The 25,759-nt window shown below is 43.3% G+C and overlaps 2 protein-coding genes across 2 annotated transcripts; one reads left to right on the top strand and one right to left on the bottom strand.

Annotated features, from left to right (window-relative positions):
* The first annotated feature begins 678 nt into the window (after nt 1–678).
* On the top strand, nt 679–7,102 carry hdac3 (histone deacetylase 3). Its single transcript, XM_070913995.1, has 15 exons — nt 679–846; nt 1,668–1,750; nt 1,890–2,032; nt 2,366–2,447; nt 2,779–2,835; nt 2,932–2,987; nt 3,073–3,206; nt 3,656–3,736; nt 3,856–3,929; nt 4,092–4,156; nt 4,741–4,830; nt 4,987–5,045; nt 5,201–5,280; nt 5,440–5,597; nt 5,681–7,102. Exons 1-15 carry the CDS (start codon nt 792–794, stop codon nt 5,748–5,750), a joined length of 1,287 nt encoding a protein of 428 aa, XP_070770096.1. The 5' UTR covers nt 679–791; the 3' UTR covers nt 5,751–7,102.
* Nucleotides 7,103–8,789: 1,687 nt separating this feature from the next.
* On the bottom strand, nt 8,790–24,707 carry myot (myotilin). Its single transcript, XM_070913785.1, has 18 exons — nt 24,700–24,707; nt 24,234–24,420; nt 23,934–23,996; nt 23,654–23,795; nt 23,051–23,074; nt 22,456–22,575; nt 22,158–22,362; nt 15,934–16,132; nt 15,453–15,719; nt 14,656–15,398; nt 14,330–14,480; nt 13,986–14,087; nt 13,202–13,239; nt 12,682–12,820; nt 12,312–12,519; nt 11,959–12,124; nt 10,839–10,972; nt 8,790–8,932 (listed from the first exon to the last, which is right to left on the bottom strand). The coding sequence occupies exons 1-18, from the start codon at nt 24,705–24,707 to the stop codon at nt 8,790–8,792; spliced, it is 3,039 nt and encodes a 1,012-aa protein (XP_070769886.1).
* Between the last annotated feature and the right edge of the window lie 1,052 nt (nt 24,708–25,759).

Raw genomic sequence — 25,759 nt, 5'->3', positions numbered from 1 at the left:
CTGAATTAGTGTACAGTGTCAACTTTTTTTTTTTTTGCAAATTAAGAAACTTTTTAGTACAGAAAATAACAAAATAAATAATTCAATAATGAGGTAATTCAAATCCTTAAGGGTTGCCCCTAGTTATTTTTAGTTCATCTGTTACAGCATGCGATTCAATTGCTAAAGCTGTAGCATGTTGTTACATCACATGTTGAAATAGCCACAAAAGATTTATATATAATTTGCATTTTTTTTTTAATAAATGTATGACTTTATATCATCAATTTGGCAACACCACCAATAGGCCTGCATATATAGAAGGCCAAAAGCGCCTGTAGTGTTACTTAGATTTATTAATTTCTTTAACTTTCATTATTTGCCTACACTCCAGATTAATAGCAGAGCAGTTGTCCTGCCTTTAAAGAATAATGTTTTTCAAGGCCTTCTGTCCCATAAAATGGTAAAGGGAAATGAAGGTAAATGCAGAAAGAAAATGAAATGTGTTGGTTATGTTGTTTAAAAATGAAATGTAAAACAACAAAGTAAATGACAGTTAACATGAGGCAATACATCTTGTTGGTTATTTCCTATCAGTTCAGAAAATAAGACTTTTATTATTTTTCCTGCCGCCTCCTCTCCTCCTCCTCCTCCCCCTCCCTTCTCCGTCATCACTGTCCCTGTCTGATGACGTAGCCTTAGTCGGTGTTTACCATGGCGGCTGTCTGCTAATTGAAAGAAAAATGTGGGTTTTATAGCTGCAAGAACAGTCATAGTTTCACGAAAAAAAGGCAGAAGGTATTGCGTTCAGAATGACCAACAGAACATCTTATTTTTACGACCCGGACGTGGGCAACTTTCATTACGGTGAGTTTGGTTATCGCAACGAACAGGCCGACAAAGAGAAGCGGTGCTAACGTGCTAGCTGTATGCTAATAACTTCAGAGATGTGTTTTATTTTCATATTTCATGTGTTAGCATTTCACGCTTTCTGCGTTTGGGGGGTGTGTTTTGTCGGTTTTCACTATAGCACAATTTCACAGGTATGGCTACATTTTGTACAAATCCCTAAGTATCTGTCCTGCTTAGCTAGCTAACGTTGGGTTAACGGTGCCGGCTCTCTGTATTGATATTTATTTACATGTTCCATCATGTGTCACTCTGACGTGAAATGTTTTGACATTTACTGTTTATGTCTCGGCAGTTCCTTCGCTAACTTTAACCGTTTAAAATTGATAGTATGTGGTAGTTGCGCATTAGCTTACAATAATGATGCGTGTATTTAGACAGTTGAAGTAAAATGAAATCATTTTCCGACAGTAAATTATTACTTTCCGACGATGTCTGCTTTGGACAACTTAAATGCTCATAGGGTGCAAATATTCAAAACGTCAGAGCTGAAGCTTGTTTACAGTATGAAACCAGCCTGCACACATATATTTCATGCTGTTTTTGCACGGTCATTTGATATTGCTGTTGATTATCGTTTTTACGGAAACACTTCACACTATCCATTAAAATGCAGCCTGCTGCAGATGTCTTTGTAGTCCTATTTGTATCAGAGACAACCGTGTCATTCTGTCAGTCGTGATTTAACCACTATAATGCATCTTTTTCAGTGTGTATTACTGCACACTGTATTAGTGCAGTATCTGTGCTGTAATGTGGACGCTGTCTGTCTCTGCCAGGTGCTGGCCACCCCATGAAGCCTCACCGTTTGTCTCTGACTCACAGTCTGGTGCTGCACTATGGACTCTACAAGAAAATGATGGTGAGCAGCACGGACAGAGTCAGGCCCGGCTGATGCTTTTCACACTGACACAACATTTGCTCTTGATTTAAAAATACAAAAAAAAACACTACAATGAGGAGTTTAAGCTGATGCAAATGTTTTTTCTTTTCCTTATTAGGTGTTCAAGCCATACAAGGCATCTCAGCACGACATGTGTCGGTTCCACTCTGAAGACTACATCGACTTCCTACAGAAGGTCAGCCCCAACAACATGCAGGGCTTCACCAAGAGCCTCAACACATTCAATGTCGGAGACGATTGGTGAGTATTACTGTTATTCGTGAAAGTGGTTTGTGTTGGGAAAATATGAATGCCTAACATTGTTAAATATTTTTGACATTATTGCAAAACAAAAAATGCACAAACGGTCCCCGTGGTGTCATAGTCAGTGTCAGGTTCTGGGTGTCTCGTTTGTTTTGTATCCAGGACATGAATGCTATTGCTCGTCTTACTCCTCTGAGACATTAGTGATCAAGTCGACAGCTTGAATGCCTGAATTCTGACTGACCACAGTCAGATTGACGATCACTGTTGTTAGAGGGGTCACTAAACCATAACTACAACATGTTGTGCCTGTGTGTGTTTTTGTTTTAGTCCTGTGTTTCCTGGTCTTTTTGAGTTTTGCTCAAGATACACGGGAGCCTCCTTACAGGGAGCTACACAGCTCAACCACAAGGTAACACACACACACAAACACGACTGAAGTCAGTGAAAATCAGTGGTCTGTGTCATTTGAGCGGTTCCTCTGTCACAAGCATCGCTGCTGTAGTAGAGTTTTTGTTATCATTTCAGTTGCTGCCATGCTGACTTCCTGTCCCGCTCTGAGGTTTCTGCTCAGCAGCTGCTGATTTAAAGAGGAACATCTGTTTAGCAGATGATACCTGAATCATCCTCGGACAGTGTTAGCACGGTGTCATTGTTGACCTGAATCAGCAGTGGCATGCTGCAGCACTACTGGCTGCCTGCTCAGGACAATAGAGTCATGGTGGTTCCACTTTGTTTTGCAGATCTGTGACATTGCCATCAACTGGGCCGGAGGTTTGCATCATGCCAAAAAGTTTGAGGTCAGAACGTAGTCTTGTATGTTCATTCCTTTCTGCTAAATGCATTCAGTGTAGCTGTGAGTGGTGAAAGGACTGACATGATTCTTCTGTTTGCAGGCGTCTGGATTTTGTTACGTCAATGACATCGTCATCAGTATTCTGGAGCTGCTCAAGTAAGAGGAAGCGCCGCTGAATGAACAGTTTGCTGTGTCGGCTTCTCTCTTTGCAACTGTCTGTGTGTGTGTGTGTGTGTTACAGATACCACCCCAGGGTTCTGTACATCGACATAGACATTCACCATGGTGACGGCGTACAGGAAGCCTTTTACCTGACTGACCGCGTCATGACTGTGTCCTTCCACAAATACGGGAACTACTTTTTTCCAGGAACAGGTACGAGCTGCTTTAAGTGTCTGACGAATGTGTTGTTGTTGTTGTTCAGGTAGTGTTTTCTTAGTTTCGGATACACACTGAACATTTATACACAGATTCTGAGAGCGCCATTCATCTGTATGGCAATATTACTTCAGCTTAGAAGCACCACGAACAGATAAATAACTGCTTTATTTGTTCAGGAAATAGTGATTCATTTTATTTAATGAGCAAAACACAACAAATATGTTAAAGTCCAACATGTCAGCATCTTTAAGCTCTAGAAATTGTGATGGTGGCAGTTGCAGAGAGACTAACGCCAAATCCGACTCATTTCTGATTTGTTTATTAACATTTCTCAAGTGGTGCAGAGGGAAGTGTGTAATCTGAGTTGCTTCAGTACACTATGTTATGAATGTGTTATCTCTGTAGGGGTGTGTATTAACGCAGCATGTGTGTGTTTGCTGCAGGGGACATGTATGAGGTGGGAGCAGAGAGCGGCCGTTACTACTGCCTCAATGTTCCTCTCAGAGATGGCATCGATGACCAGAGTGAGTTGACTTCCTGCACAGATTTCATGTATAAAATAGCACGCAGAGCTGTGTTATTATTAGTATTATTGTTGTGTTGACTGATTCACACTGCTGTGAACTGTGTGTGTGTGTTCCAGGCTACAGACAGCTGTTCCAGCCGGTTATTAAACAGGTGGTGGATTTCTACCAGCCGACCTGCATCGTCCTACAGGTCAGTGAGCAGCTCTGAGTCTCTGATGCAGTATTCTTCTGTTCCTCAACACCTGCCATCTCAGCTCATGGATCATTCACTGTGCACGTGTAGTGTGATCAGGGCCTTTGTCAGATTATAATCGTAGGATGTCAACACATTTGTGTGTTCTCCTCCTTCCAGTGTGGAGCAGATTCTCTGGGCTGTGACAGGCTGGGCTGCTTCAACCTCAGCATACGGGGACACGGGTGAGGCCGACTGTTTCCCAGTTAAAGTGAAGTGTCTCAGCCAGCTTCCTGGTTCCTGATCGGGGGCCTGTAACACGAAGAGAGTTCAGCTACTTGTCCTCACTGAGCCTGACATCGGTGATCCTGAATAGCTTGCGTCACAATGCTGCTTATCAGCTCTGTGAGAGAGGCAGAGCAACGCTGTCAGAACCATGACTGAAGTACTTAATATGAAATGAGATGAACACCGCGGGGAAACTGTGTTACGGCAGTATTTGCTTTTTGCTTTTTTGTCCGATGATGTACAAACTGGTATGAATACAGTTTCTGCTGCCAAAACAGTGAGAAGAAGAAAAATATATCTGATGAGGCCTATCTGACCCAGATGTTGCATTTATAATCATCATTAACAGCATGTGGATTCTTTTTCTGACAAAAGACAACAGAGTTTACCTTTTAGTTCCAGTTATCATCTTAAAGTCGCCTCGCGTTGGAATAAGAGTGTAAAAGCATTGAATGAATGAAAGAAACAGTGTTGATTTAAAATGCAGCTCTGATCGTCATGTGTGTTAATGTGTGTGTGCGCTTTGCTCGCTGTCTTTCAGGGAGTGTGTGGAGTTCGTAAAGAGCTTTAAGATTCCTCTGTTGGTCCTGGGAGGAGGAGGATACACCGTGAGGAACGTGGCTCGCTGCTGGTAAGTCTGACACACACACACACACACACACACGCGCGCCTGGTTTCCTGCGCACAGCGTGCTGTTATGGTCAGAAGGTGAGGGAGGTTCCATGTTGTGAGTTTACTCATGATCTGGGCTTTATTTCTAATAATGGCAGTTCCTTTCTTGTTGTAGGACCTTTGAGACGTCTCTGTTATTGGATGAATCCATCAGTGATGAGCTGCCTTACAGCGGTAAGTTAAATATACTGAAGTTTGAGCATTTTCAAACCTTAGCGCCATCTGTTGGAAGAGCAGTGATCTGACATTTTGAATGTACATGCAAGCATGCCATTTTTCACATACAGTTCTCAACCACATCCTCCTCCTCTTGTTTCTGTCCTCTGCAGAGTACTTTGAGTACTTTGCTCCAGACTTCACGCTGCACCCTGATGTCAGCACCAGGATAGAAAACCAGAACTCCAGACAGGTGAAACACCGTCCCACACTAGTTAAAGTGCTTTACAGTGCTTGAACAATGCTTAACGCAGCCTGTAAATCTGCAGGGTTAGGTGTTCCAGGTGTTTGAGGACACAAAGGTAATGAATCACACAAGCATAACATTATAACTGTGTTTGTGTTGGTGCAGTACTTGGAGCAGATCCGTCAGACGGTGTTCGAGAACTTGAAGATGTTGAACCACGCGCCCAGCGTCCAGATCCACGACGTTCCGTCCGACATGCTGAGCTACGAGCGCAACGACGAGCCCGACCCTGACGAGAGGGGGGGCGAGGAAAACTACACCAGGTCAGTACGAGAGAGTGCAACTTCTGAAATATTTAAAATCTGTCAGCTTTTATCCTAATATCTCAACAATGCCACTTCCTCAGGCCGGAGGCGGCCAACGAGTTCTACGATGGTGACCATGACAACGACAAAGAGAGCGATGTGGAAATTTGACCAATGAGAAGGAGAGAGGGAGCGGAGCTTCAGCTGCAGCCTGCAAACATGGCGTCATCACTGCAGATTGAACAGCAACTCCTCCTGGAACGACTGAAAAGACTCTGAAGCTCTGCTCTTTTTCTCAGTAGGTTCTATATTTTAAAAAGCCCTCAATCAGCCGCCCTTCATGCTGACATCATGGCCACGTCAGAACAGACATGACATCAGCACCAGCTCTGGTATACCTGTTGTATATAATGTCACTGAGCACTGATCTCCACAAGCAGCAGTATTCCCTGTTTGTATTTGGGTCAGCACGTGTTGGATCTTGTAACAGACGGGATGAGCCCAAATCACATATACTCTCATAATGCTGGATACTCAGTGTCTAATGTCTATTCATGCTAAAAGATGTTCCAACTAGAATCCGGACTCAAAACAAATTCTGCTTTGTACAGTCAAATACGTAGGTTTTGATAATACCGTTTTTTTTGTTTGACATTGTTCCACTTGTAATCTTGTTCATGGTATCTTAGTGATGAAATGTATTTGACTTTTGGAAGAGGAAAATCATCAACTAATTATACAAGTATTTTAAACAACTGAATTGAACCGCAAAACTTTTGTTTGGATTTAGGATTTTGTTTTTCCCCCCTACACATAAAGATATAGTGTCCCACAGAACATGTTGAGCATCCCCAATGTTCTGTCAACCCCTGAGATGTAAGAGCAGTCAGTTTGGAGCCCTGTGTGACGTCCAGTGTACATGTGAAGGCAAACAGTTTCCTTACAAGACACATACAAGAAGCTGTTCAAGTGCCTGCCAGGATCCATCAGTTTACAAAGTATCCCAACTGCCATCTTATTCCCCCACTTTTCTTATTTTACAGTCTCTGTGTAGCCGTCAGAAAGTCCTCGCACTATTCATGTGCCTTACAGCTCTGAAAGGTGGAACACTGGTGTGGAGCTGGGCACTTTCACATCAACGTTGTTTTAACTCGACATCGATTTGGATTTCTGGAAGTGATGGACTTCTCCTCTGCTCATTACTGTATATACACGTGTTAAGTGTGTGAGCTGTGAGTGTGTTCATGTAGAGGAGGACGCCGGTGCTGATGAGGCTGGTAGTTTGGTTCAGGTTCAGGTTCAGGTGATTCAGTGATCAGACGTCAGAGTGCTGGTCCTTCACTGTGCAACTTTATTGAAATAGGCTCATTCCAGATGTACATTGGTGGCAGTAGAACTATGTTTGAAGCCACAGTAGAAATACGTTCTGCCACCTGCAGTCCTCTTTTAGCCAGGAACAAATTTTATGTGACTTTTGATATTGTCTACTTTTGTTTTTAATAAAAAGAACATGTTGAAACTCGTGTGCCTGTGATATGGAAGTATTTTAAAGGCAGAGCATCATCAGCAAGTTCTGAACACTGCCAACAGGGGGCGACACAGTGGGATTAATAATCAATGGATTGACTGTCTTGCTCATAGATAATTCATCTCTGAACCCGAACACTAGACCGCAGTGGCAACTACTAAAACAAATACAATACACCCCAGGAGGCAAAGCCAAGGTAACATTAACTTTATTCCTCATTCATCCAGTGATATGTAGAACTTCTTACACAACAAACAGTACTTGAGGAGGATACACACTACTACCTGCAGTTTCAAATCTCAACAGAAAGGGTCTAACTTACAAAGCAAATCCAACGTTTAACCCTGTTTGATCCAAACATTATGACAAACTGTAGAAATCTACAACCACTAGTTCATGTTTAAATGCAGCCCAACTACACTCCATCTGAACCACAAAATGCACGTTTCATCTTGTGACCTAAATCGCAGATTCTCTGGGCATCTTAAGCGGGCAGACTGGGCCGTGGCCACACAGGGTTAATTAGCAGATTTCAGTTTGCATGCAGATCCAGTCAAGTCAGTTTTTGTGAAATGAGTTCCTGGCTGGCAGCTCCAAGGTGAGCAGGCAGATCAAGCCTCTGGTAAGAAATGGAGAGAGTTTGGCAAATCTGGGCACAGGCCAACATACTGATACCTATATATATATGTTCAACTGAACGTGCAGGATTAATGAGTAAAAGCATGTCTTATCTGCACTGCAGATGCGATCAAATGTAAACTTTTAGTGCGGTCTTAGTGTTCTTTTGAGTGCAGATTAGTTTGTGGTCAGGAGGGTATCAGAATGGCAGCCTGTTGCTCTTCGTCCAACTCGCTGATGTTATACACCTCTGGCTGCAGGCCAAGAGAGGGGCAACTTAAAGTCCCAACACTGATAACTAATAACTTCAGTTCAAATAAATAGCTTCATTCACATATGCTGAATATTAGGAACCAACTTTAAAAACACATATTAGGCTGAATTTATACCACAGTAACAAGGGTTAGGGATTTTCTATTCCAGTTAATAGAGCTTTACAGACACACATCCTCAGAGGCAACAGCAGCTGTAATTCAGGGACCAAAACTTCAAACACAAAATCCTCCTTATTCAGCTACAAGCTGGAGGAGAGGAGGGCAGATGCTGGATGAGACAGAGTGACAAGCACACAGTTGTCCAGGATTAAAGTGCAGTGGTGGATTGTGGGTACTGTAGTTAATCTAGGTTGCTTCCTATTTTCTAACCTAGACCATGAAAACTGTGCCTGTATCAAACATCAGCTCTACAGCCTTAAACAACAAACAGATAGAAAGAGCAGGCACAGCGGTGACAAGCAGCAGCAGGCGGACAGTAAGAGGTGTGATTATTGTAACTCAGAAGGCACTTGACAAGGAAACATCTAGCTACCAAGAGCTCCTTATGGTTAGGGTTGTTGTTTCAAACACATGACTTCTAATGGATGGAGGAACTGTACCATAATCTTGAAAATTTGGCAAAATTCAATTTGTTCAAGAAATTTTAAATAAAAATGTAGTCAACGCTGTTGGATTCATGATTAGCACTATTTCTGCCTTCAAACCTCAGTGAATACAGGCTCCGGCCCAGTTTGACGGTTCTGAGATGTGTGACCGTTATCTGAGGATGTGACTGGGGTTAGTGTGTGCCTACAGCTCTTCGCTCTCGTAGAGTGGGGCGGTGTGCTGGGCGGGGCTCTCCACAGTCAGAGCCGGCACGTGGCTCAGAGAGGACAGCAGCTTTAGCGTCTTCGAGCCAGGGGGCGCCGTCTTCATGGGCGGGGCTGTGCGAGCTGCAGGGGGGCAGAGAGAGAGAGAGAGAGAGATGAATCCAAATGTACCTTTACTGATCAATTATACAGGTGCTCACTTCTGATTGTTATGTTTGACAAACACAAGTTTTAAACTTGTTAAACCTCATCTGGACTGAAGGCGAGTAACTGCAATTATGACCAACACTATTATTCTATTATCTATTACCTGTCTGTACGGTCTTTGACAGTGAATCCAGATCATCTCACACCAGATTATTCAATTTAAAAGCAACGCCTGATGTTGTGATCCATTACTCTACATTTATAATCGATTAACAACGTAAAAAAAAAGTTCAACGTTTGAAATCTTGGACTCACTTGAAGGACACCACAAAAAGAATGTACAATTGGTGTCACCAACAGCAGCGGCACATTTCGCTGGTGGACGACGCAGGCTAAACATTCCTTTCATGCCAGGTGTCTGAAAATAACTCCTCTGCCCCGCACGCCATAGCACCGGACAGCATGGCATGGCTCAGTGCCAGATATGGAGCCAACACACATTTGTAGAGACAATGGGTCTCTATCATTATCATTGGCTGTATTAAACTCACAAAGCTATTAACTAGCGGTTTTAGAGTTTCATGCCTCTGGAACCACATACAACAACACATGTAAATGTCCTCTGGGGTGAGTCATTGTTTATAGTTACACCGTATGCGCTTTTGGTTGTCACTGCAAATCAGTTGAAGTATTAATTGTAATCAGTCACTACCTTTAGTTAAAATAGACCTCAGATCACACTGACATACAGCTGTATGCTCATGTCAACCAGTTGTGACCTTTTCTTCAGAAGGATCTATTGTAAGTATTCCTGTGCTGATAAACTGGGATGTGAACCAACAGAGAATCCTATTGCGATTGCAATGAAGTGAACAGATCATGCACAATTTTACGCTGTGCATGATTATACATATGTCACACTAGTGATAAAAAAAGAGAGAATAAAAAGGAAAAAGGAAAAAAAAAAAGAGAGCCCAAAAGCTGAATCAAAGAGAAGGTAGACTAGCACAGCTCTGCATTCAAAATGTGTTTCATTAGCAGAGCAACATATTCACAGCATTTCATACAGAATCATTTCTACGTAATGTTTTCAGAGCCAGAGTCTGTATCACCAGTTCACACAATTCACTTTGAGGTATGCCTGCTCACCATGCTGATGTTTGAGGCCATCAGCATCTTCATTTCTACTGTTACCCTAACTATAATCCGTAGTGATTAAGTTAAAGTTCAATTTTATTTATATAGCACCAAATCATAACAGAAGTGATCCAAGGGTCTGGACCCAACAATTCTCACCATGAGCATGCACTTGGCAACAGTGGCAAGTTAAAGAACTGATATGAAACTCGCTGTAAAACACCCTGTAAAACACCCTGTAAAGCCTGTGGACTTGTATTGTTGTCTGAGTCCTGGATCAGATGAAGAGGTCTAAACTCACTTTCAGGTTTACTAATAAGGTCCAGCTCATGTGTGAGGGTCAGGTAGTTTTCTTTGTGAGCCCTGTCACTCAGCTGCCTCTCCACAAAGCAGATGGTGTGTTATGTGATCGAGCAGAAACCTAATAGCTGTGTTGTATTTTCCTCCTCAGTGAGCTCTCTCTCATCAGTGGATGGACTCCATGCTCATCTCTCTGACTCGGTGATTATGCAGGAGTCTTTCGGAAAGCTGAACAGCGTTTCACGTAACGCAGCATTTGTTTGACGTGTTCCAGGCTGTAGAGCTGGATCCACTGTAGCGTTGAGCGCACAACATTCTCCATCTGCTGTTTGACTTTACAGACTGGGCTGCTATGGTAACTACTGGGCTATCTCATACAGCTACAGATAGCGGAGATGGGCCCTTTAGAGCAAATTTGCATAGAAAGATGAACACACACACTTACTGCCTACATCCAGCCTGGCGTTGCATGTGGACATGCCAGCTTCATTGATGGCAGAGAGAGTGTACCAACCAGCATCAGACTTCATCAACCTCTCTATCAACAAGCACTGCCGGCCTGAACCGTCCTGATACAGACTGTGGAGGAACAAAGAGACATTCAAATGTTTATTTCATCACTAAGTGCAGGCTGAACACTCAAAAGGACAAATACACATGCACAATTAAAAAGAAAATGGCATTAATTAGTGCATAATTGATTTAAAATATTTTCTCATATTCTGACTTTTTAAGTTTATATGAGGTACTTGTTAGTAAACAGTTGCTTCTTCATATATCCAGCAGACACAGAGCAACTTTATCATTCATTTGGAGTCGTGTTTCTGCCGATCTGAATGTAAGTCCAATATTCACTCACTTTTAGTTCTGTTTTTGGTCTCTACCCCCTCCTGGGGGAAATATCTGGTTCTTTAGCTGCTAAATGCACCAGCTAGTTGCTAACTGTGTCTGTCTGTCATTTGGTGCTGGACAGGTAGTGTACAGTGGGTTTTTTCCCCTCTGAAAACAGCTGCCTGATGCAGCCGAAAACGATGCTGATGACAGTGGCGAGGCCAAAACAATGACCTAAAATGGCTTTAAAGCTTTGTAGAGCTGATGGGAACCACAGAGTTGAATGTGGGATCTTTACTACAAGGGACCTGTTTCTTTTGTTTCTGACATTTTAATTTGACAGTTGACAGTGAAGACGCAGACAGGAAACAAGGGTTCACAGCTGGAAACAAACCGTGGATGTGTGGTTATGTATGCTGGCTACCGGAGCTCTATCTACCCTTTAACTTACAAGTAGTGATGTTATCCATTGGCACGCCATAATGCCGCTGCACCCACTTTGAGAACAACTGCTTTAGCTAGTAGGTTCTTCTACCAGAGTGGATTTGATCCCATTTGTAGGGGTGATGAGTCAGACTTCTCTCAAGTAAATGTGAATATGATTCAACAACAGGGTTGAAGCAGAAACCTTAATGTGCTTTGTAAAATACTTGATAGGTTTGATTTGTTTATCACAGAGAATACCTTCACAGTTTGATGTGCAGTTAAGGAGGAGTATGGGTGTAATGAAGTACCTCATTCTGTGTGGGTCAATGCGCAGCATGTCTTTATCTTTCTTCCAGAAGAGCTGTGGAGGGGGGGAAGCGTCCACTTTACACTCTAACCTCACAGTGTCGCCCTCTAGAGCTCTAGAGTTCAACATCTTCTGGACAAAGGTGGGAGGACGGAGGACCTCCTGGGCTGCAGAGAGGAAGAGGAGGTTGCACGGCACCATTCAATTCTGTCACACCCTGAAGAAGAACTTTACAAAGTAGGGCTGGTACAGGTTTACTAAATCAATCGTGATCATTATCAAGCTGCACTATGATGAAACTCAACAAAAAGACAGCATTTCCAGCCTAAAGACAGGATGTAATGACAGTTTTACCTAACACATCGAGCTTCATGGTGAATCTGCTCTCCCCTGCTCGGTTCCTGGCCACACACTCATACACACCGGCATGGTGCACTGTGACTATCTCTATGATGAATGAGTGCATCCCTTTCTCACACACCAGCATCTTATGGTAGTCGTCTGGACGAATGGCTTTACTATCCAGGTACCAGCAGACGTCTGGTGTAGGGAGGCCTCCGACCTGCATTGAGAACAGTTTTATTCCCCCTTTATTCACCTTTGCATGAACACACCATTATTGTTATATGAGGGGGGGGGGGCTGACCTAATAATAATACCTGAGTGTATTAATAAATATGAAGCACTTAGTGTTAATGCAGGCGTGTGCGAGTGAGTGATTCACCTTGAAGTCAATCCTACAGAAGCGTCCCTCCTCTACAGTGAGGTCTGGAGGGATCTGCAGGAAGCGAGGAGCGTAACATTTCTCCTGGATAGCTGAACCCTCATTTCCCCTCTCATCTGTCCCTGAGTGGTGCCTCCCCCTGCAGGGAGAGAGAGGGAGGGAGAGAGCGAGAGAGAGAGAGAGAGAGAAATTATCTATTCATAACCTCACTTTCAGTCACTTGAATTTTACAGTCCACTAGTGACAGCACACACAAGCAACCACATTAACACTGATTCCTGTTCAGTTTCTGTCCTCTGACAGCATGGCTTCTCTCTCTCTCCTGACAGACAGTTGAAGTAAAGACACTCAGTACATTTCGGAATATTTATGGCAATGTAGAGGTTAAGTAAACACAGGCTACAATAAGGGATGAATAAATACATTGAGTAAATACTGCCATGCTGGATGGGAGGGGAAACTCCACGATCAAGGCTGGGTTAATAATTATGAGCAATATTGATAGATAAACTGTATTTACCATAGTCCACCTGTGTGTCTTCCTTCTGGGGAATCTGGCTGTAACAGAGAACAGATCAACATAAGCCGAGGTAATAACAGGTTTCAAATGAAAACTAACCGCACTGGTCAACGGGTTGACAAAATGCCAAGAGAGTAACTCCGTGTGTGTGTGTGTGTGTGTGTGTGTGTGTGTGTGTGTGTGTGTGCGCGTGTGCGTGTGTGCGTGTGTGTTCTGACACAATGGTCCTGTTGTCACCAGTGAAAGGGGCTCGTTCTCAGAAAACAGGCTAGAAATACCCGCTGACAAACCTTGTTGGCTTCAGAGGACGTGTGTGTCTGTGTGTGTAAATGCACATGTTGTGTGTGAGAGAGAGAGAGAATAGAAGGTGCAAAGCCCTGTGAGCGACAGAGGCTTTTTGACAAAACAATCCTACACACACACACACACACACACAGTGCAACTGGTCAAAATGACAGCATGAGACAGCTCAGTGGGGCTGCTGATTGTACTGCCAGGCTTTTTCAACTTTGGGCCTCCCATCAGGAGGCCCTGAAAGGGGGGGCGGGCTCCCCGTGCAGCCTTTCAAACCCAAATGACGGTAATAATGTGTGGTCTTTACTTTAACAGCAAAATGAAAGCTAATGGGTTTTGGACCAGAGCCAACATAAATGTCTGTATCGTGAGGTCGGCACTGCAACACACACCAGTACAATCTGAAACACACCGTTAGAAAAGTGGAGACTGAAGGATTTTTGTAATTTTATATGACGTCCGCTGACTCAATGAAAGTTTGTTGTCGTACCTGGTCGAGCTGTGAGTCTGAAAGATTGTCTTGGTCAAACATGTAGGTGGCGTTGTCAGGACCCAGCAGCCTACGAGCCATACGCTCCTCATAGGACAGTTTCTGTCGAAATTGAAGCTTTATACTGTTAAATGGTCATTTTTCACACACACAGAAAGTGTGCTGTGATTTGTTTTGGTAAAAGTTATGTATTCTGTTAGGTTCAAACAGGCACACACTGTGTCAGTGTCAATGGGCAGGAGTGTGTGCGTGTGTGTTGGTGGGGGGAATGTTTTTGATGAATGAAATGGAGGATTCTTGCACTTCCAACACAGTTTGCAGGACACACACACACACACACACACCTGGCTGTTTCTCCTCCTGGCCTCCTTTGAGCGCAGCTTCTTTTCCAGATCCTGGATGAGGGCGTCTTTGGAGCCCTGGATGTCATCATCTGTGGAGCGAGAGGAAGAGGGCCGAGGGGCTACAGACTTCTTGAGGATGGGCTTGGGAAGGCTGGGGGGGAGAAAGACGGAAAGATAAAGGAGGGAGGAAGACAAGTTAAATAGAGAACAAGAAGGAAGCAAAGATGAAGAAGAGAAGAATAGGCAAGAAGAACTTCTTTTACGTGTGGGACATTGTCACTCACTAAAAACATGTGCATGCCAAATTGATGTACACTTTGACTCACATGCTTGGCGTCGCCTTGTAGTTGGCAGGCAGGGAGACCACAGCAGGCGGTACTCTGTTCTGACTGTTGGGAGTGTTGGGCTGTGGGAGAGAGGAGGAGGGAGAGATAGGGGAGCGAGGGAGGGAAGGGGACACTGGGAGAGGCTGCTGAGGGAGGGAGGAAGGAGAGGAGGCGACCCTCATGGGGAGGAGAGGGCTGGAGGGGGCAAGTGGGGAGCGGGAGGGGGAGGTGGAGGGGAGGGGAAGGTTGGAGTTGGGAGACAGCTTGGAAGAGGAAAAAGGGGAGAAGGCGGAGTGGGAGGGCAGCACCGAGCAGAGGTAAGCAGCAGGTGCTGACATGGCGTCCTGGTTGGCCGGCAGGGTGGCACTGCCGAGGCCTGTGGCACTGGGGACGCTTGGGGTGAGGGTGATGGTGGAACGCATGGTGGTGCGGGGGAGAGAGGATGAGGAGGCCGGGAAAGGGGATGAGGAGGCCGGGAAAGGGGAGAAGGAGGAGGTGGTGGTGTCAGAGGGAGTGAGCAAGGGGGCGGTGGAGGAAAGAGGAGGCACGGCAGAAAAGGCCGGCGTGGAAATAGGAGAGCTGAGACTGGATGAGGAGGGAGAGGACTTGCCCGTGCCGTTGGCCTGGGTCTGGATCTGGGTCTGGGCAACAGACTGGGTTTGGTTCTGACTGAGGCTTAGTGACTGAAACTGTGACTGGGTCTGCGACAAGGACTTGGACACTGACTGAGTTTGAGAAAAAGACTGACTTTGTGTAGACATCATTTTAGCTTGACTTTGTGTAGACATCATTTTAGCTTGACTTTGTGTAGACATCATTTTAGCTTGACTCTGCGTCTCCATAACATTTGGACTATTCTGGGGACTGTTGAGGTTCTGTTGGGAGTTGTTTTGGTTCTCCTGGGCCTCCCTCACAACGCTATCGTAGCTCGGTGCCTGGAAGGAAGGCTGCGATTGAATAAAATGCCTCGGCCGCTCATAGTTAAAGGCACTAGGAGGGAAGGTGCTGGGAGTGAAGGACGGCAGGTCTGACAGGTTCATGTTGTTGCCTCCTGACTGGGAGGACTGGAAGAGAGAAGACACACACATTTAAATGTGGCTACATACAGTATGCATTTATTTACTTATCTACCAACTCTGTGCTTTATCTCTGTACATTTTCATTTGTCATTCCCATTTAACCTTTTGAACTTGACATGTCACACCAAACAGTAGTTAAGTATGATGGCAGCAATTAACAACTGTAGCAAAAACCTCTCAGAGAGCACAATGTTCTTACAGTGAAACTGAGCTTGCTTGGAGTGAACAGCTTGGGTGTTTGGGTTGTCTCCTTGACTTGGGCTGGTGGTGGTGGTGAGGGTGGAGGGGGAGGGCTGGGCGTACAGGCTCGGGCAGCAACCTCTGGTGACCTTTGGCCCTCTGAGCTCAGGGCAAAGCGTTCTTCAGAGAAGTGGTTGGCCGGCTGAGGCTCTGGAAAACTGACGGATAAAAACAGACGTGATAGCAAAGATTTGAATGCATTCAAAAGCAGATAGTCAGGGAAACTGATGGGTGAGAAAGAGAAATAGTTGTGATGAGAATCAACTACACGGTTCCTAAAGCTAATGGGATTTTATCTGTGACAATCCCCTGACCTCCAGGCAGTTCAAAGCTAGTGTCAGCTCTTCAAGAAATAAAACGATCCGAATGCACATTAACAATCTTCTATGACACATTCAAAGCCTCTTGCACATGTTCAATTACATAATTGTCCTTGACACAAAATCACTGATTTTAAACTCCCTATTTAGCTCTCGTGTCCTAAAACAATTTTTGTGGTGACACCTGATTAAAAGAAAAATCCCAAAAGTTACAATTTTGTCCAGCTCCTTGTCAAAACTACTGAAATGTACAGGGTGGGACAGGCAACCTCCTAAAAAAGGGAGAAATTACATTAGAAATTCTCATGCAGTAAACAGCTGGTGCACCATAATCCGCATAGTGTTCAAAAATGTCAAATTAAAACAGTAGAGCGGTTGTTGTTCCTAAGTGCAGGAGTGCAAACATTCAGGGTAAAAGTTGAGAGGAGGAGACCTTGAACATGATGCGTGGGTCTACTGATGGACTCAGTGTAATCACTTTATTTTTCTGAACAACAGTCGTTTCTGTTCAGCTGTTTTTAAGAATACTGACAAGAAGTTACACAAGCTAACTAGCAAGCAGACAATATGATCATTGTACTTTTTATTTCTCAGTGGTTGCCATGTTGGCCCCACACTCATCCAATGCTGACTCTTAACCAGCTGATGATATATTGTCACCTCAGCAAGATATTATTTCAGTGGACAACTCTGTGACCCAGCCTGGACGTACTCATAAATGGCTGAGATTTTTACCTTCAAAATCAATGTCAACTGGTGAGCTAAATTATAAAGTATCTTGAACTACAGAGTATGTGCTCCAGTACAGCTGCCATCGTACTACTGGGACTGTCTAATGAGAGTAACAGATATCACTGGTTCTGCTCCCATTTCAGCCCACTCAGTAGTTTTCTTCCTGTGACACCAAGCCTGACTGGTCCTCTACTTTTCTACTAGGAAAGAATGTTGTTCCCATGACTACCATGTAGTCTGGGCTACGCAGGAGCATAATGACAATTGCAGTCTCTCTCTTCGCTCTCTCACACACTCATTTACTCACACACACTTGTTTACTGTTTTTCTGCGTTTCCCCTGGTCTCCTGAGGGCACAAGGCAGTTTTGTCCAGCCAGCATAAACTGATCCAGAGTCTGAAACTGTAATCTTGCATCTGGTTTAAGTGTTTTATGAGTGACCACATGGTGGTGACATCTGCACCAATTGGTTCTTCCTTTCCACTAAATTTTACTTAAATGTTTTAAGGTAGCTCTAAATCTAAAACCTCCTTGGAGGATGCAGTCTATAGCCCAATCTATACTATTTTAGAGGGATGCCAACATTCAGCACCTTCAGCCCCGCAGAACAAAAACTCTTGTTTGAGTGAGTTTTAGCTCAGCTGTAGCAACCGTTTCCGTTCTGTTACAGCAAAAATGGGCAATGATTAGTGTCAAACTGTATGCTGACATCGTTTAACTGAAGTCGGGTCTGTCTGTGGAAACAGCATCACCTGAATGTGTCGATTAGCAAAACAAGACAAAACCAGACTGGAAGGCGAGTCCTTCTCCCAACAGCGTTCAGGCAATGGGCCTTCACATGTGCATGTTAGTCAGTCCGTTGTTCCTGCTCTATTAGTTAATCAGGAATTATTAACAGGTCCGAGTCCTACGATGGAGCATTACTGACCCCAAAACCGAGGTTCAAACCGAACCGTGAATTTTGTGTACCATTACACCTCTAGTATTGGACGCCTAAAAAAAAATGCCTTGTCGTATTTAATGTGTTAATGTTAACATTACACATGCACACATTACACATTTAACTTACGAGGGTAGTTAGACTGGCTAGCTAGTAATGTTAGCCTTGACACCGAACTGAACAGTGAGTGCAAAATGATGTATCGATAAGTTAGCTAGCTAGCTAACATACGTCTCTCTGAGTTATTCATAAACCTTTGTTTGACTGGTTTATTACTGAACCCGCCCATCACAACAAAGCGCCGTCACACGCCACCACAAGTAAATTGTCAAGCTGTGGGAAACACTGATGCCGATGTTCTGATCAGGCTCTAAAGCAGACATCTTGACTTGTCGTAGCAGAGAGAGCAACTAATAACATTAACGACACGTCCCAGTGAGCCATGATAGTGAGTCCTGGAGGTGTCACACTTGAATGTAATGCTGCAATTACTGTTACTAATTACACCTGTCATTGATGAGTCAATATGAGTAAACCTAACATACACCTAAAAGATCTAAGACCTGTCAGCAGTTTATCAGCATACCTACTTTTATACTTTTACTGGTCAATAGTGACCCACTAGTGTTTCCACCAAAACTCATCCATGAACATCACGTGTCTTCTACTTTAGCAGATGGCTAAATGGTCACACTCTATAATGCATGAATTAGTGAGTGTGTTGATCAGCATGTGTTGTACTTTCTGTACTTTAAATGCTACTATATGAAAGTAATGTGTGTATGTGATTTAGTACTGTGATGGTATACAGTACGTGTGTGAGCGTTTGTATGTGTATTTGAGTTTGTGTCATTAAGTGGGCAAAGCTATCTTGGTCTTGGAATTCGGACATCAGCTGGCAGGTGCAGACACTCTACTGGTGACCAAACCCTTTTAACACACACACAAGCTCTGCATGGCATTGTGGGTAGGAGCATGCTAAGCTGTCCTAAGTCTTCTGTATGACCGGCGACCACAGAGGGACAACAACATGAATGCTTAACAGACTCTCTTTTGGAAAATAAAAGTCTCTGCTGGATCAACCTGCACTCTGAAAATACTTCTATACTGTAGTGAGACACATCGTTCACACTGGGCAGTGAGAGATAAAATGCATCATTTTCACCATGAGAGGGATTGTGAATGAGCATCATTTCTTAATGTATTAATTCATTTGTCCATTTATCAGTCTACGTGATGATCAGAGACAAAACTTGATTTAAATCCAACGAAAGTTGAAAGAAAAATTAAGCCTCATTAGAGCATTCAGAATCGTACTGACAAATCCAACAAGGTTATATCATGACTCATTTACCTTCAACTCCTAAATTACTGCAATAAACTGATCAATCGCTTAACAGCTCTTCCTTCTCATGTTATGCCCTTCTATCTTAATAATTTGGTGTTCAATAGTTCAGAATCATTTTGAACATTTTACCATGTCATCAGCACCACACACTATAGACAGCCTTGTTTGTCATCAAATAATCGAATCAATTAAATAATCAGATAAACTTCAAGTTGGCTGGAGAACCTCAACATGACCTTAAAAGCCAGACCGCTGCCAACAGTTTATGAACAACTGTTGTTGTTTGCAGCCCTGAGGAAGGGGGGGTTTCTGAAGGACACAGACGCCATGTCTGCACTTCACATTACGGATGAGATCATGGCTCTGGGCACTGATATAGAATGGACACATTACACTCAGCCAAACATACTTCACACACCATGAAACGCTCACTGGATTTGAATATGGACCAAAGTATCAAGTCAAAGTTAAAGATGCACTGACTGAACTTTATCAAACCCAAAAGATAAGAAAGCTCATGAGATAAAACATTACTCAATACTCACTAAGTAGCATCTGTGGTAGGCTTCTCAACTGCGGCCTTCTTCATCTGCTGTGACATTGCTGCACATTTGGTCGCATATTTGTGAATATCTTATTGAATATCAATTTGTGGTGCAATATCCAAAACTGCAAAACAGCACCGTATTCACAAGTTGGTGTCTGACAAGGGTTGTCATTCTTCCATTATACATGACTGCACATGAATGCACCATTCCAGCAGACGTGTTAATCAGTCACTTCAAACTCCTCAGTGCTTTTTTTGTATTTCCTCACACATACAAGAACACAAGAAAATGTGGGTAGTGCAAATCTATATGGCCCACCAAAATAAAATCTCTAAATGGGAAACACTGCACATAGCTGCCTAACATTTGAGAAAATAAAATACAGTATTAGTTGTTCAACAATATGAGTTATTTTGTTTGCTGGTAAAGGGTTACGTGTGAAGGACACACAGCCCATACTACCACTTCACAGATGAGATCATGGCCCATTCTGAGACACCACTTGCCTAAAGTATGGGCTGTCTGGCATGCAGCAAAACACAACTCAACAGCAGCATAAAGACACATATTTACGGTGCTTCCCTGAATGGATCCCTGAAGCAGCACCAGAGGATCTCCAGTAAATTGAGGGATAACTTAATATTATATTTCAGTTAAGTTCAGGTAAACTGGATGTGTGTGGCGGTGATGTGTCACACACTAATATCTCCCTCCATGTAGTACAACCAGGCGTCGACTTTATTAACGTTATTACCACATCACAGGCTATAACAAGACAAACGTACGTTAGCCTAACACCTTGCTTCTTGCGACGAAAGAAATGTGTTTTTGGGGTCTTTTCAACTACACTTTTTCAAAGTCAAGAGGGCGTTGAGAAAAGTACACAGTGAATTTGTATTGGGGAGCTTCAACCAGCGTTAACGTTAGCCTACATTTTTCACTGAGCGTTTTCAGAAAACAAGGAATAACGTCGTTGGCTAATTAGCTCAAACTGAATCACCTGACGGTTATTCCCTCCTAGCCAGTTTTGAAAGAGCACCAAAGCAGATGACACAAAGCCCCGAAATAGACTAAAGTCCACTTTCCCGTGCTCTAAACATAGTTTGACCTTTTCAGGAGGACATAGCATATTACATTTCCATGATATAAACAAGGAAGGGAAATGTAGCTTCTTTAAACATTAACACCAATGTAGAATTACATTATAGAGGTCGACACTGTGTCTCCAAATGGCGAAAGTTCTCGAGAAGGCAGCCCTTACCTGTGCATGGAGAAATAGGTATATCGTATTTTCTTACCTCGTTCAAACTTTCGGCACCACTGTCCTTAAACGTCAGTGTTGGCTGAATGAAACCGTACTTTGCCTGCATGAAGGGGAATCCACACTCCGATGCGAAGCGGGAGGCTAGACCTCAACAGGTGACACCGCGCGCGCACGAAGGGTGAGCGGAGAGAGACGGGGGCGCGCGGGTACAGCTGATTGGTTTAATCTTCCAAAAGCTCAGCATCGTCATCACAACAGCATCTCCGTCGGACCTCAGCGGCTCCTTCTCTGACCGGCTGACGCCAAGGTCTTTCCACATATTGTTTGTTATTTATTCAGTGTCTTTTTACGTCAGCTTTAAAGCCCCTCTCAAAAGCTGCATTTCTCTTCTCATCAGTGGCTCTAATCAGTATAGCGTCCTCATCATTTTCATTATCAAGAAAGAAAAAAAAAAAATGAACTTGAACATTGGCTTCTTCTACAATTCCAGAATAATACAACAGCGACCTCGTCTGGATGTAAAGAGAAAATGAAATGTTGAACCGTTGGCTCCTGAATAATTTACAGGGCAAACCCGATAGATTGTAACAACAAAAAATGAGTGAATGAATAAATAGGTAAACAAATAGGCGTATAAGCCTCTTCCATAAACTCAAATGATGAATTGTGTTTCATTTAGATATAATAAAAACAATAAAATGAATCATTTTTATTCAACATTTTAGTGATTGGGAGCGACTCGCAGTGGGAACAAGTTGTTAAAGAAGCTTCAACTGCTACATCAACTGTGCTGCAAGTAACTAAAAATAATAAGGTCAAGGGTCAGAGGTCATTCCTGCATGTGAGAAATGAGTGCAAGAAAACTTTGTTTTCTGTTTTTTTTTTTTCTTACTTCAAAATAAGACTCAGTATCACACACAATGAATAACAGCATAAAAGAAGAAGCACATAATTCGTTTGAAATGATGGTGTGTGCAAAAACACAGGTTAGTATTATATAATGTTTATAGATACTGACACCATCTACTCACTCTGCAACAGGGATGTTATCTTCTAGAGGGCTGTCGGGCCACTCGGGAGGGGGGAGGGTCATGGAGTCAGGCAGCTCAGAGAGAAAGTCCTCGCTGCTCTTTCTGGGGGAGGAGGTCTCCTGTCGGAACACCTCCTCCTTTTCCTCTCTGAGAGAAAGTGCTTCCTGCTGACGGACGGCCTCGACCTCCAGCTGCTCCTCCAGGTCTGCAAAGCATTTTCATTTTCATTGTGTTAGACGGTCCAGCAGGTGATCTTGTGATGGATTCAATCACGGTAAAATATGAATGGACGTCTAACCGTTGTAAACTTCCAGGATTGCTGAGCAGGAGACCGTGCCGAAGGAGTTGAGGGCCACACATTTAAACAGGCCAGAGTCTTCTGGAAAGGCCTCTGTGATCACCAGCGTGCACAGCTCCTCTGCAGGGGGCAACACAACAACATGAAAGCTTTTAAAGTTAAAGTTTAAAGTTCAAACTGTTCTCAAGCTGTTGGAGCCGCTAATGTGCCAAATTGTAGTGCTCTCAAAATCAATAATATCATATCCTATTGCAAAAAAAAAAAAGTTTTTCTCATAATATATTTTAACAATCCGGTTTACAGCAGCATCCTCACTATTGGTATAAGTAGTTTGTTTGGGAATAACATAAAAGATGTGTACAACTTGTAAGCTGATGTGGTTGGAAACAACCGATCAGTCAGCCACTTGTCACCACCCACAGATAGCAATCCTGAGCTCTAATCTTAATAGCTTTAAAACAGTGGTTTCCAACGTCTTTGGAAAAAGATTTTTCTTTCTTTTCCCTTTAATCGTCTTGTGATCCCTCAGATTTATCCCCACCCCCACATTGGGAAGCACTTCTTTATTATTATATAACCGATATTCTGTTCTTACCTGGCACTGATGCAGAGCTGGCCTCTGGGAAAACAAGAAGAGACAAAAGCCATTGCTTATTGTGGTGAACTCATCCATACATACATCTGAGAGTAATCACTTAGCGGCTCAAAAGTGCACTGTATATATTAATGTAATAATACTGTCAGATAATGAGTCAGTTGTAATATAATGTTGACGTTATTTGTTCATGCAGCTTCATGAATCCGAGAATAAAATGTACTTTTACAACAGCATCACTGTAACATGTCTAATTTGACCCCGTGTCAGCCATAAACTCCAAAACCTGCTGCTGTGAACAAAAGTTTGAGCAATTAATTGTACTTATAGGGTGAGGATCTTTACCTTCAGTATAATATTGTCTGGTATTAGACTACAGGAGAGTATTTCATGTCGTAAAGTTCAGGTTCATACATTGTCTGCATGACAGACTTTTGTAACTGGAATCTGAAGTTTATTCCTCACATCCAAGTCACGTGACTCCAGCCCACTGCCACACACACACACACACACACACACACACACACACACACACACACACACACACACACACACACACACACACACACACACACACACACACACACACACACACACACTCACTCTTGCGTAGTATCCTAAAGTCATCTGAGTCCAGTATTTGCTCGTCCTCTCTGTACCACATGACCTGCAAGGGGGGAGTTCCCCTCAGTCTGCACTCCAGGACCACCAGCTGACCGTTCACTGTGGACACATCATGGAGGCACTGGCAGGGGTGATGATGATGATGATGATGGATGCAGAGGAAGAGAAAGAGGATATCAAAGTAATCAGTAATTGTTCATTTCAATCATGTTGCTCTATACCAATTGGCAGTATATGTGTAAGTGTAAGTGTGTTTCACCTTTACAAAAGCAGGGGCCACTCCATTCCCTGAATACTGTGGATTGTAGATGGGACTCTTGGTCTGGAAATGGAAAATAATGTCTAATTTAATTGAATTTGTTTAATAATCATTTTACTTATATTTGATTTGATTTGTACACTAAATCCACTTTTTAAATGAGTCAATCATAAGTACAGTCACTTCTGATACTATCTTCTGATCCTGGTCCCAGACTACATGGTAATTACACCCCATACTATAATATCAAATCATCACGTCTATCAAATGAGACGATTCCTTTGGATTCAGCGCGATTACCCTCTGAGGGCTGACACACAGCGGCTGCACCAGGCTGGAGTGTCTCTGAGCCAGGACGGCGGAGGAGGAGGAGGAGGAGGACCTGGAGGAGCAGGAGGAGAGCTCTCGAGAGGAGGACACAGAGGAGGAGGAGGAGGAGGAGATGGTCAGGGACATGGTGCTGGTCTTCTTCTGCTCCCTCTGGATGCTGCATGGTCACATGTCAGCACATGATTAGGAAATGATCCTACCTGCTTATGTTTCTGCTGGTTATTGTTTTCTTTCTTCACTCGGTGACTCCCAGCCTGCTAATTCTGTTCATCTGAGGTTTATTACAAGAGGCTAGTGAGATTTTGTTGTACTGTGCCTCTAAATATTTGCTTAAATTGAGAAACCACAAAAGTTTTTATACATTCAGTTTATTATCTGTGTGTGTGTGTGTGTGTGTGTGTGTGTGTGTGTGTGTGTGTGTGTAGGTCTAACTCACTGTGCCATGTTTCAGGCGCTCCAGGAGGCAGTGACAGAGGTTGTTTTACTCTCTGCAAAGACAGAAGCAGAGTGTCAGACATGTGTTATCACAGTGTACCTGCTGACACCCAGGTGTGAATACATCACATACAGTATGGTTGTGAGAGCATGTGGGGTCAGAAAAAGCCCTTGTTGGATACTAAAAGTATTTTAACTGTTTTAGCAGTGTTGGGAAAGAGCAGCTGCATGATCCAGGAGTTATCTGCACTGTGAGGAAAGACACGCATTAATATATGCAAGTTAGGACAATCTTAGTAAGCTTCTTGAGCGAGGGATTCAGATCTCCACAATTTCAGCCAATCGGAGGATTGGTGTAGGTCAATTTCTGGTTGGCTCCAGTCTGATTGTTAGTGGTATTATTAGTTACTCGGAAGTAGGGACGCACTGGGAGACTGGTAATTGAATGCATAAGTAGTTTATACAGTTTTGAGAACAAAACTGAGTGAGAGGTTATTATTGTGCAATGATAGAACAATCAAATACATCAATTGAGCAACAGAACAGATTTGTGTTTGTTGAAATTCAAGTTTTCTTTGCTTGATAAAAATGTCTCTCCAAAAAAAACAAAAAAACAAAGCACACTTATGTGCCTGCAAATAGAATATTTTTCATGTGCTAAAAATGTCCCATTGCACACTCAGACACAAGCATAATGCCATAGCCTGCATTATGCCGGCTGAGATGCAATATCTGGCGATGCAATGGACAAACAAATATTCACCAAATACAAGAACAGCTGTGGTGAACCTGCTGTCACCACAGCGGTCTGTTCCTTCTTAAATGTTGCAAAGCTTCGCTGAACGGGCATAGTCAGAGAAAACGCTTGTGTGTGTTATTCCCTGTGAAATCCCTGTGAGAGCAAAAACATTCCGACAGACTTTCCAGAAGGAACGCCAGAGGGTTGATTTAATTTGATCCTGTCGTAAACCTCATACACACACACAAAAAAACACAGATTCAGCCCAACAAAGACAAACAAAGTGAAACAAACTATAAATGGCATGTAACATAAACATGGT

Source organism: Enoplosus armatus, chromosome 10, assembly GCF_043641665.1.
Source record: "Enoplosus armatus isolate fEnoArm2 chromosome 10, fEnoArm2.hap1, whole genome shotgun sequence".
Lineage (NCBI taxonomy): Eukaryota > Metazoa > Chordata > Actinopteri > Centrarchiformes > Enoplosidae > Enoplosus > Enoplosus armatus.
This window is presented reverse-complemented; position numbering and strand designations above follow the sequence as displayed.

Bases quoted from the DNA above. Each gene is read 5' to 3' on its own strand.
- hdac3 (XM_070913995.1), top strand. From the start codon at position 792: ATGACCAACAGAACATCTTATTTTTACGACCCGGACGTGGGCAACTTT. The intron at 2,836-2,931 runs GTCAGAACGTAG...TTCTGTTTGCAG, and splicing joins ATCATGCCAAAAAGTTTGAG to GCGTCTGGATTTTGTTACGT. The intron at 5,046-5,200 runs GTAAGTTAAATA...TGTCCTCTGCAG, and splicing joins TGATGAGCTGCCTTACAGCG to AGTACTTTGAGTACTTTGCT.
- myot (XM_070913785.1), bottom strand. The intron at 23,796-23,933 runs GTGAAACACACT...CACCCCTGCCAG, and splicing joins TGGCCCCTGCTTTTGTAAAG to TGCCTCCATGATGTGTCCAC. The intron at 16,133-22,157 runs GTGAGTAGATGG...TTTATCCGTCAG, and splicing joins GATAACATCCCTGTTGCAGA to TTTTCCAGAGCCTCAGCCGG.